A 12,695-nucleotide genomic window follows, 5' to 3' on the forward strand; every position below is an offset into this window, starting at 1 on the left:
TTGCAGGTGCGTTGTCCCGTCCTCGGAAGATTGTAGTTGGAAGTTCGAACTTGCCAAGTTCAAACTTCCAAGTCTGCAAGTCCAAACTTTGCGTACTTGTTATTGAGAACCAGCTTATTATCTATAGTAACCATCTCACAGTTTACCGCCTCGGCTGACTAAGACGCAGCAGTACCACAAGCTACTTCCTGAGATAGCCGAAGGGAGTGGTGGCCTCACTATCTGCAACTGTGCCTCAATGACGTTTCCCTGCTTCAACACTGGAGTGGGCCCCCTGTTTGGAGCTCACTGCAGTGGGCCCCCTGTTCAAGGCTCACTACAGTGTTCCCACTGTACGGGGCTCACTGCTGTCTTCCCAATGTACGGGGCTCACTGCTGTTAGGGCTCACTGTTCGGGGCTCGCTGCAGCGCTTCAACCTCTGCGAGGCTGGTCATATTGTGTGGCCTCTCTGCAGAGACTTCTTTATCATATACTTTTTTTTACCCTTTATTGTAATACACTCTTTAAGTAACTCTTTATTATGAGTTGCGTTTCTCAATACAGTCCACCACAGAGGGAACAGCTTTTAGTGAATAAATTATCAATTCAAGATCATAAGTCACAATGTCTGTATGCTTACACACTAATGCATGTTTATTTTCAACAGTTGATTCTTATTCTAAAGGCAGTGAAGTATTAAAAGGATATTGTGATGGTGCTGTAAGCTTTATTTTCTAAGTTATTGATTTTGACCATGACAACATTCTGAAAATATGCCTTCTTATTTCTGGTAACTTCAGGCCATACACTAGAGGGTTCAATATTGGAGGAATCACTACAAACTCCAGTGATAAAATTGTAGCTACAATTGGATTGAGCTCATTAGGGTTAAAACGGCTAAGGGCGATATCGCTAAATGCTGTAATGCAATAAATAACATACGTCACAATGTGGGGGAGACATTTCTGTAACACCTTTCCTTTAAACTCTGACGAGCTTTTACTACAAACAAGATAAATTTGCAGGTAAGTGTACAGCACATAAAATAGAGGGAGAAAAATCGTACTGACAGTCACAAACATGCCAACAACGTTATTGAGTGTAGTGTCAATACATGACAATCTGACAACAAACCAGGGTGCACAAAACACTTTCTGTATCTCATTACCACATAATGGAAGCCTAATAGACAATAAAACGATTGTGGCCAAAGAAAAGGCAGGGCATAGCCATGCCAATAATGCTAACTTGGAAATAGTTGTACAAGAAATTGTACTGTTGTAATGTAAAGGATGACATACAGCAATATACCTATCATATGCCATAATGCTCAGAATAGTACATTCATAGGATGCATAGGAGTATATTATGTATACCTGAGTGAAACAAGCCGGACGTGAAATCAAATGGGTGTCTGATAAAAGGTCTTGTAGAAGTCTTGGGAAGAGTCCAGCTGACCCATACAGGGAGTTTATAGAAAGACATGACACGAAAATGTACATGGGTTCATGTAATGATCTTTCTTGTGATATAGTTAATATTATCACAAGGTTAGCAGAAACAATAAAGGCATACAGTAGGAAACAGAAGACAAATGCTAGGTAGCGGTAGGGTCCTATGTTCACAAACATTGTGAGGTTAAAGTAGACCTCAAAAGTACCATTTTCCATTTCATCCAGTCACAGTCCTTGAGGATATTTGGCAGCTTTTTAACTTAAGTTTGCTGTCACCTGTATGGAGTGGAAATGCAGCAGGAATGGTATTTAGAGAAAAGTAAAATGATAAGACCAATCAAAACAGTTCAGTTCAGCAATTTAGATGATCTTTGGCCTTTTGCAATGGCTAACCTGATCCGCTAAGCTCTGCATGACCGTTCTCATAAACAAACCAGTGGAAGAGAACTCAAATGCATCTGCATTTTGTAGGCCACACCAACAGCACCCTTGGGATCTTACAACTGATGTCATCTAAATTGTGAACCATTCATCTAATCCTTATTGATTCATTGTCATTCCCACCTGTTCTTTACAATACACGCCTGTTTGTCAGTGTTGGTATGACCATTTAAGCTATTGTGTCGGCTGCCTAGTAATAATCTGTAATAAATGGATGTTACTATGAACGTATTTGTTTGAATCGCTGAATTTATTATCGCAAAACCTTTTCGTTTGGCAGCAAACTGCAGATCTTTTAATGCTTTGCTGAACATCTGCATATATTGTTTTAAAGATTGTGGCCATAACGTCCTTGCACATAAGAATACAATGCAGTTTTTCACAATTGTTTAAACACATTAATTGGAACATCAGACACAATGTGCACAACCTGAAACTTGTGTACCAACTGCCAAACCAATTCTTCTGAACTCCAAGCACATTTTCTGCTTTAGACTCAGATGCCCATTCCAAACCACACATTTTTCACAACACTACACCCAATTATCTATATCTTGCAAACTCTTCCTGAATTTCCTCTATTCCCCCTCTTGGTGTTCACACAGAGCACACTGCCAATAACATTTCTAAACTCCAAAGGCTGTTTTACAATTAGCAATCTGCCATTTGCTATAGAAGGGTCACAGAAGAAAGCCATGACACTAGATAATTACAGACATTGAGTAGTAGTAGTATCACTCTATGAGAATGTTGATAATGGTGATGATGAACATCGTTATTCTAATTATGGTTATCATTATTTAGGATATTATCCATCTTATGGTGGGAATGTACTGGATATAAGTATTGACCCAATGACCCTGTATGTAGGCGTGTTTGTTTGTCTGTATATACTGTATGTAGGTAAGTGTATGAAGCTTCTGCCCCTACACTTTGGTTACGACCAATAGAAATGCATTAATTCGTTCATTCATTCATTCCAATGTTTTGTTTACAGTATTGCCTATTATTTGTAATCTCTTTCATTTAATCCTGTTTGCTGTGATTTACAGCTAAATTAAATGGTAATATTCTACATCCAACAGATGACAGTGTAACACTGAACATGCAAAAGCATATTACTGATGAAGCATTCATATAGTGTTTTCCATTCATACTATAGTATTTTCCATTCTGCACAACAGTGTTCAATGAGTGCTTAGAAATGTCTACTCATATGATGTATGTGTTTGTCATTTGAAGAGAAAATAGCATTTGAAAATAGCACAGTTAACACTGTTTTGAGGTGTGCTTTTGCAAGAGAAGTGTAGGATTTTGCATTTTGTGTGTGAGTTTTGAGATTCGTGTTTAGGGTTTTGCGAAAGTGAGGTAGTCTATAAGGAAATGTGTTTAAGCAATTGAGAAAAACTGTTATAACCTGCATATGAGTTGACGGTATAGTTTGCCATGCACTAATGGGTATAAGAAATATAAGAGTAGTCTTTTATACCGCTATAACCTGCTAATAATAAGTAGTATTAGTAGTAGATTAGGTAGATTCAGTAGAGAGGCAGGCTGGTTGTCAAAGTCAAGTGTAGAGCTTCCCTTCTCTAAAGGTGCTTTCACAACTCAGCGGTTTGGTCCATTTGAATATAATCATGGGTTGTTTCCCCATTTGTACGGTTAATTAGGAGTGGTTTGAACACTCATTTGAACTGTGGTGCGGACCAAACAATTAAACTTTTATGCTGTCTATGGATTTCCTCAGCTCCCCTCTCTTCCTGCTGATCTTTGCACAAGGAATTCAGTCAGACTTGGTACTGTTGTACTGTAGTAATAGCGTTTGAGTTTCTCTCCTTTGTTTTATCAATTGTATTGCGTCTGTCAACAACTTCAGTCAATATGTTATTTTGTTTACAAACGCATCGCTGACTACTGCCTCCTTTTAAACACCGCATTTGGGTCCACACCTTAAGCCATGCTGTAGTAGTCTTCCAATTGAGTTCAGTTTGCTAAAGGTGCATGTTGGTTGAATGTATACTTTTGCAGCAAACTGGACATAATAAACATATTGTCAGCCAGATAATCTAGACATTAACTTTTACCAGATAAAAATTAGTTGGTGCTATCGCGGTCAGACAATGTTTGTTTGTCTTCCAATGTCCATTGTGAACGTGTACCGAACCAAATTAAAATGCAACAAATTATAAACTCAACCCTGAATTGGACTTAGTCTACTGACCTAAATTTGGGAAAGTCCCCTAAATTTCCCCAAAAAATATTGTTGGTGTAATGCAAAAAGACTGTATAAAATAGATATTAAAGGGGTGATATTATGCCAACAGTTGTGAGTGTGATTAGCCGTTACAAGCCATTTGAAATTCTGCATTTTCCTGTTTTAGTGACATCACAAGTGGGAGTGTCCACCTAGATGTAGTCTACCAGCCTAACCAGTGCACTGTAGAAAATGTTGTTTTTCTATCCATCTTACATGAAGGTGGACACTCCCACTTGTGATGTCACGAAATGCAGGAAAATGCAGAATGGCTTATCACACTCACCCTGTGGCCTGAAATAACCCCTTTCGAACTGACTTTCGATATGTGTCATTTGGATGAAGCAATTGCGTATTTTTCTTCTTCACCAAAAACAAAAGCAACTACGAAACGAGTAGGCCTACTAGTTAGATTTGCATCCCTTATAATAAATATGATTACACGTTATAAATCAATGCTGAAGAATTAACAAAACACTTAAAAATAAAATAAAAGTTTATAAAAAATAAACTTTTATTTATATATAGTCGAGACAGATGACAAAATTCTTAGTCTGGACAGCTCTTGTATTTTTCTGAAAAGCAGATTACCTGTTATCATTTTTTTAAATTAAATAACAACAATGCATTGATTCATAAAGTAGGAACCGCTAAACACACCTTTAAAGAAACATTTACTTTGCACATCTGGTCTTGCAACATGCTTCTCACTACTGCAAAGTTTAGGTTTAAATGATTAACACTTCTTTGTTAAAGGTATATATATGTATAATATATCTAGGTATTGCACCGGCCTCCTTGGCTATTATCAAACATATTGTAATACATGACATGAAATTTAGGGGGATTATTATAGAATAGCCTCCAAGTTGGATCAATCTAACAGTTGAAATCTGTTCACGGTGGACTGTTCAAAATCTACTTGGTCTTTAAGAAACCTCCAAGTCTGTTTCGAACTTTACTGAGATTCAGTCCATAAATGAGAGGATTGAGAATAGGAGGAAAGGCAAGAAACTGTACAGCCATGAAGTTCCTGAGATTCTGTGGTACAGATGGTGTTCCATATCGAGTGTACAAAAGATCGAACAGTAAGGCAATGGAGACATTTTGTAGACAGAGTAAATGTGGAAGACATGTCTGCATGAACTTTTTCTTCCCTTCTGTGGATCTTAAACATGTTTTGACAAGTGTCACATATGTACAAATGATAAACACATAATGGCAAAAGTAGAAAAGGATTGTTATAAAACCAACAATATTGTTGGTGGTTGTTGAGGTGCAAGAAAGTTTAACAATGGACCAGTTGGCACAAAAGGGTTTATCTATGTGAGACCCACATAATTCTAGCATTGATGTCATCAATATTACAACAACCTCAAGACACAAGGGTACAACCCAGGACATGCAGACTAGAAAGGCAACTCTCTCTTTAGTCATGATTGATAGGTATTCTAGAGGGCGACATATAGCCACATGTCTGTCATAAGCCATCAGAGCCAGAATAGAGAAGTCCCCTGCAGCATAGGAGTATATGACAAACACCTGTACAAGACACTCAGAATAGGATATGAGATGAGTAGAGGACAGCAAATCAAAGAAGAATTTGGGGTAAAATCCGGCCGTCCCATAAAGTCCATTGATGCAGAGATTACACAGGAAGATGCACATGGGTTCATGAAGATGTTTGTCTACTATAATGGTAAGAATTAGAGCAATATTGACCAGCAGAATGACAAAATAGCAAAGTAAAGAAAGAAAGAAAAGGGGGAGTCTCTGGTTCATTGCCTCTTCTAATCCAGACAGAGAAAACATAAAAGATGTATTAAGCATTGCACGCATCATTACATTTCATAAATTATGTATTGACCATTACACATATCGATACAGATCGTAAATGATGTATTCATCTTTACACATATCAATTTGAGAAAGAAAACTGTTCATACTCAACAAATCCAAGTCTTGTAATTCAGATCATACTCCTTAGACATGCAAAATGCTAACAAGCTAAAATATGGTTTGATGCCATCCATCACCGCGTTCAACACCTTTTATTCATTTCTTGAAACGCATCCAGTCAGTTATTACTGCCTCATCTTAAACAAAAGGGGCAGGATCAAGACTCCCCATTGGCTACATCTTTATTCTCCTTATTCAAATTGTCATTACATCGTTTTTCAGAACCTAGTTATGCAACAATCTTATATTGAATGAATGTATATAATGTATTAACACAATAATACATCTTCTCATCATCTTGAAACCATGTGAAAGTTTGAAATTTTTATGTAAATCTTTACAGTCGGCTCAAAGCCCAACAAGTAGGCTTAAATGTTCATTAATATATAATCGGTTTAGCCACGTTAAAACCAGATCCACTTTATCGTCCTGAAGGAAAATCTCCCCCCCCGAAAAAAAAAAAAAAAAACTATTTCCTCTAGTCCCCACTCACTATGAATGTAAAAAGAAAAGCCTCTTGGCCCACTTTTCGGGGGGTAGACCGAATGTTTGATTGACATTACCAGGTTAGCCAAAACTGCTTTCAGTAAGAAGTGTTCAAACCTTAGAGGGCAAGTTGAGTCCATATTTAGGTAATATACATTTAGTCCACTATACCGATAGTGTTACATAGTGGTATCTCTAATATCCTTGTTTAGGCCTATATTTGTAAACAAGACTACACTTAACATGATTTACTGATGGCATATATTTAAAAAAAAGAAACTACCCACTTGAATGTCTTTAACTGGCAATGTGCTTGTATTGAGTTGATGACATAACACATACTTTCTACATCATAGCCTATATAATTTTATTGTAAAGCCTGCTATAAAATTTGATTGATTCGTTTGGGAGACATTCTGGTTGTTTCAAACACTAGGATATCCACAATGATTAATTCAGTTTGAAGTTCAATCTTTTCGCTTTTTTGATTCTTAATCTCAATATATTAGAGATTATTTTAGATTAGTTTTGTATGCACATTGACAATGTTTCACAAATAAAGTGCCACACAATGCCTTTAATAAAAGGAATTCTAAATCTGAAAAAAATCTGTCCCATTGCATTGTTTGGTAACACTCTATATTAAGATACACATATTCACCATTAACTAGGTGCTTATTTATATTAGTAACATACTGGCACTTTATTAGTAATTATTAGGCACATATTAATACCTTATTCTGTATAACCTTATTTTACCCTTACTACTCCATTAATTAAGATTTCACCCAATATAACCTCCTAATTATTGTTTAATTACTCTCAATAAAGCCGTTATTGGATATGAGTAACAACGCTAATAACCAAGGCATCATTGGGGCCTTGTAAAGGGCAATAGCACAAGAAGAGTCATTACCTCTTTATTGCGCTGAATTAATATACTCTATTCTTATGGAATACAATGCAAAACTACAAGTGGTAATATTACCTGTATTAACTATTAATTAAGTCTTGTTAACTCAAAATATGTTCCCTATTCTAAAGTTGACACCTCTTCACATTTAGTTAAGTCATTACAGCATACAACTAGTAGTTAGAAGACAGCCAAGTTATCACGAATGTAGGTTTTGTAGTGCCGAGAAATGGGAGTCGGAGGCAGAGTATCCAGCACTGAGTTTTAATTAACAACTTAAAACCAGTACATTCCAAAAACCAACAGGACTGAACTGAGACGGTCGTTCCGTCTGCTAAAAGAGTCTGTGCTACGCCCCTCACCCATAGTTCCGTGGGTGAATTATGTTAAGCACCACACAAGCCCCCCCAGAATTCACCCATAGTCAAAGTCCCTGTGATGGAAAGGGGCGACGACCCGACCCCGTCGCGAGCGGATGACAGGGGCCGAGGCAGAGGAAGCAGCAGGCAAGTCGGTGCCGTCCACCAACTCGGAGGTCCCGGGGGTCAACGAGGTCGAGGGAGTCTCAGCGGCCAGCGTTGGGTGCGCCGCAGGCGGACGTCCCCGGCGTGGGGGTTGCGCCACCTCCACCTGTCTGGAAACGTCCACGTTAGCTGGCTTGATCCTATCCCAGGAAACGGTCTCAGGCCTACCCCCGATGTCTACCACCAGGCACTTGTCGCTGCGGCGTAAAACCCTGAACGGGCCATCGTGAGGAGGGCATAGGGGACCACGGTGGGCGTCGTGGCATAAAGACATAGTCCACCGCGCGCAGATCGGGGGGCATGCGGAAAGTGGGTGTGCCGTGTTGCGACGTGGGAACGGGCGTGAAAACCTTGGCGGTTTCCAGGAGGGAGGAACGTTGTTTGGCCGCCAACCATGGAACCGAGGCGTCAGGAATAAAGTCCCCTGGCACTCATAGGGCCTGCCCGTAGACCAGCTCCGCCGATGAGTACTGCAGGTCCTCCTTAGGGGCGCACCTGAGGCCGAGCATTACCCATGGCAGCCTATCTACCCAGTCACTGTCCTTCAAGCTGGCCCATAGGGCCGCCTTCATGGAACGGTGGAAACGTTCGCGCAAGCCGTTTGCCTGGGGGTAATAGGCGGTAGTGCAGTGCAGCTTGACCTCCATCCCCTCAGCCACCGCGTTCCAAAGTTCCGAGGTGTACTGCGAGCCACGGTCTGAGGAGAGGTCTGAAGGAGTCCCAAAGCGCGCGACCCACGTGCCGATGAACGCGCGCACCACGTCAGAAGCCGACGTCGAGGAGAGGGGAACAGCTTCAGGCCAGCTGGTCGTCCTGTCGACCATGGTGAAGAGGTAGGTAAACCCGTGAGAGGAGTGAAGCGGTCCAACCAGGTCGACGTTGACGTGGTCGAACCGCCTCTCGGGAACAGTAAACTCTCCAAAGGGGGCCTTAATATGGCGGTGCACCTTGGACCGTTGACAGTCAACGCATGAGCTGACCAAAGCACTAACGTCCTTTCTAAGCCCCTGCCACACAAACCTCTGGGAAACCAATTACACTGACGGCTTCCTGCCGGAGTGGGACAGGCCATGCAACGCCTCGAAAACGGGCCGACACAGGTCACCGGGACCAGCGGTCGAGGCTGGCCCGTGGAGACGTCGCACCATAGCCTCACGTCTGAGCTGCCCACCGCGAAGTCCTCCAGGCGCAAACCCGTATCCGAATTCCTCAGGGTCTGGACCCCATGGTCGGAGAACTGGTCCACGCTCATACGGACGTAATCCAGGCCCAGTTGGACGGCTCTGATGACTGTTCTTGAGAGGCAGTCTGCGACCACGTTGGACTTGCCAGCAATGTGTCGGATGTTCGTGGTGTACTCGGAGATGTACGAAAGCTGGCGCTGCTGGCGGGCAGACCACAGTTCCGGCCCTAGATGTCCCAGGAAGTGGATGGAGGACAGCCCGAACAGGCACTTCGCCGGGTTGATGATCAGTCCATGCTGGTCGAGCCTCATGAAGAGGTCGCGGTAGGTGACCCTGGTGCTCCTTTTCGGAGGAGCTGGTGACCAAGATGTCATCCAAATATACGAAGACGAAAGGCATCCCCTGAGCGCCGAGTCTATTAACCGCTGGAAGGTCTGAGCGGCGTTTTTGAGTCCGAACGGTATACACAGGAACTCAAATAACCCGAAAGGTGTCACTACCGCCGTCTTGGTGATGTCAGAGGGATGCACTGGCACCTGGTGGTAACCGCGCACCAGGTCCACCTCGAGAAGACCCGCTTGCCCGCCAGGTGTGCTGAGAACTCCTGGATGTGCAGGATTGGGTAGCGGTCGGGCGTGGTAGCGTCGTTCAGGTGGCAGTAATCCCCACAAGGTCGCCACCCACCGTCTGGCTTAGGAACGATGTGGAGGGGTGAGGCCCAGGGGCTGTCTGAGCGGCGGATGATGCCCAGGCGCTCAATGTTGGCGAACTCCGACGTAGCAACCTTCAGCCTGTCGGGGTTAAGTTGTCGGGCCCTAGCATAGACAGGTGGGCCTTTGGTGTCTATATGATGCTCTACACCATGTTTCGCCGTGAACGCGGAAAAGGTAGGTGGGGTTATACCGGGGAACTCCCTGAGCAGGCATTGATATTCGTCCCCCTCTGAGAGGGAGCTGGAGAGCCCGCCGAAAGCTGCTTGACCGCGGGCACATGCAAACAAGGAGAACGTGCATCCACCAGGCGGTTGTTTTTGACGTCTACAAGCAGATTGTGCGCACAAAGGAAATCCGCGCCGAGGAGGGGAAAGGAGATGTCGGCCGTGAAGAAATCCCACCTGAATCGCTGGCCTCCAAAACACAGGTCCGCAGTCTTTGTACCATACGTGCGGATGGGTGTGTCGTTAGTGGACCTCAACTGTGGACCGTGGACGCTAGGCGCGGTGTCCTCCACCGTAGCCGGCAGGACGCTTCTCTGAGCGCCGGTGTCGCAAAGAAACTCGCGGCCGGAGAGAGTGTCCCTGATGAACAATAGCCGGGTTGACGTGCCTGCACTCAAGGCCACTAATGAGCGCAAGCCTTGGCGTTTCCCGTCGGTTTGAAATTGCAAGGGGACTGGCACCTCTTTGCCTTAGCGCCGAAACGCGCGTGAAAATAGCACATACCTGTGCTGGCGCGGCCTTTGGTGGCCACTGGGGCTCTGTTAGCTAGTTCGTCATTGTCCGGGGGGTTGACACTGCGTGTTGGAACTAGCATCTCGGGCACGAAACTCCGAGCAGCCTGGAAAAACCGGTCGGCTTCTTCTGCCAACGCTCGTGGCTCGGTAATCCTCGTGCCCGCGAGCGCCGTCCGGACCTGCCGTGGCATGTGTTGGAGGAACAGCTCTATGAAGAGGAAGTTAGCCTCTTCCGCACCCAGCAGGTTGAGCATCATCTCCATATGCTCAGAGGGTTTGCTGTCCCCGAGGCCCCGAATAGCCAACAACCGCTGGGCCCGCTCTGACTGCGACAGCTCGAAAGTCTTCAAGAGGAAGGCTTTGAGGTCTCTGTACTTGCCCTGGTTCGGGGGATTCGCTATGAAATTGGATGACGAACTGCACCTCCGTCTGCGCGAACCACGCCGTCTTTGAAAACTCCCAGAACTCCGGCAACTTGATAAAAGCGTTATTCGCCATGTTCGTTTTGGTCCCTGAAGCTTCAGCAAGACCTACGTCGGGGTCACCAGTGTAGTGCCGAGAGACGGGAGTCGGAGGCGGAGTATCCAGCACTGAGTTTTAATTAACAACTTGAAAACCAGTACATTCCAAAAACCAACAGGACTGAACTGAGACGGTCGTTCCGTCTGCTAAAAGAGTCTGTGCTAAACACGCCCCCCACCCATAGTTCCGTGGGTGAATTATGTTAACCACCACAGTTTATTTATTTTGAATAGCAAACAGTACACACAGAAAAGATTCAAAATGGTATTCAGGTTACTGCACTGAACCAAAACAATGTACAAAGACAAAACCAGGTCCCCAGGTCAATTATTTCATTTTAAGCATTACATTACTATAGGCTTGTGCATCAATGCCAGTTACAACACAGAGGTGCTTACAATGCATTTAATCAGCAAAAAAATAAAATAAACATTTAACATACATTCATCTCTGACTTAATCAAATTAATTTAACTGAGACTTCTCCGTCATAAAAATAATAGCAAAATTTGTTTCAGACCGGATATTTTTTTCGTGTGTCATGAAAAAGCATTTCCAGTGGTCGAGGTCTGTGGTGGTTACCACGCCAGTAGGTCCACTCAATAACATCTAAGTGATCTTTCAGCATATTTTGTGTATGGTTTCCTCTGCGTCTCCATATAGTGGATTTGCACACTCTCCAAAGTCGCTCCAGGTTTTGTGTATGTTCACCTGTAAGTGGATCAACAAACATTCTCTATGGTTAACAGTTAGATGATTGTAACCTTCATCATGAAGACGGCAGTATGATCTCCATCCATCTGAAATGATGGAGCTTCTTTGACGAATGTGCTTATTTATGATCGGGAGGAGATGACTGGCTGAGCAGTGAGCCACTATCTTGAAACGGGTCTCTCCCTGTCCTCCTTGATGCCCAACATTCCAAACACCCAGGAACTCCAGTTGCTTGCGCGTCCTCTGTTGTACTGAAATTCACATAACCAGTCATCATTATTGTTATGTCATGAATGTGTAATGAAGTACTGAAACAATAACACCAAGTCAATGACAACCTTAATAAAAAAGACAATGTTGCTGTAATCATAGTATAAAAGATTAGGGAATTAAATCAAGGCTCAACATTTCAAGTGTTTTCTCCAGAATGTATCTTAAGGAAGAGCAGCACAGGAATAATATGTCATTTCTTAAAATGGGCCTTACTCTCCCCCATCATAATGATAACTAGATCTAATGAAATAATAATATAATAGGCTACACTACAGATTGACACAATATCTTTGCAACATATTTAAGGCATCAAGTGGCATGTTTACATCTGGAAACAGTATTCCAAAATATGACCTGCTTATAGTGTGTGTGTGTGTGTGTGTGTGTGTGTGTGTGTGTGTGTGTGTGTGTGTGTGTGTGTGTGTGTGTGTGTGTGTGTGTGTGTGTGCACTACTCACCATGCAGAGTCTTTTCTGCTGTATGACTTCTTCAAAATCATGGCATGAGAATCATGGCACTCATGCTGAGACACCATAATGT

At 43.1% G+C, this 12,695-nt stretch overlaps 2 protein-coding genes across 2 annotated transcripts; both read right to left on the reverse strand.

Moving 5' to 3' along the window:
- Window positions 1-714: 714 nt before the first annotated feature.
- On the reverse strand, window positions 715-1,650 carry LOC307073808 (olfactory receptor 51I2-like; the record flags this gene model as incomplete). Its single annotated transcript, XM_079733770.1, has 1 exon — window positions 715-1,650. One exon carries the CDS (start codon window positions 1,648-1,650, stop codon window positions 715-717), a length of 936 nt encoding a protein of 311 aa, XP_079589896.1.
- Window positions 1,651-5,047: 3,397 nt separating this feature from the next.
- On the reverse strand, window positions 5,048-5,971 carry LOC307074002 (olfactory receptor 1D2-like; the record flags this gene model as incomplete). The annotated part of the gene is made up of 1 exon (XM_079733986.1): window positions 5,048-5,971. The coding sequence occupies one exon, from the start codon at window positions 5,969-5,971 to the stop codon at window positions 5,048-5,050; it is 924 nt and encodes a 307-aa protein (XP_079590112.1).
- Window positions 5,972-12,695: the final 6,724 nt, after the last annotated feature.

The sequence above is a fragment of the Pollachius pollachius genome, assembly GCF_949987615.1.
Source record: "Pollachius pollachius genome assembly, chromosome: 3".
Taxonomy (NCBI): domain Eukaryota; kingdom Metazoa; phylum Chordata; class Actinopteri; order Gadiformes; family Gadidae; genus Pollachius; species Pollachius pollachius.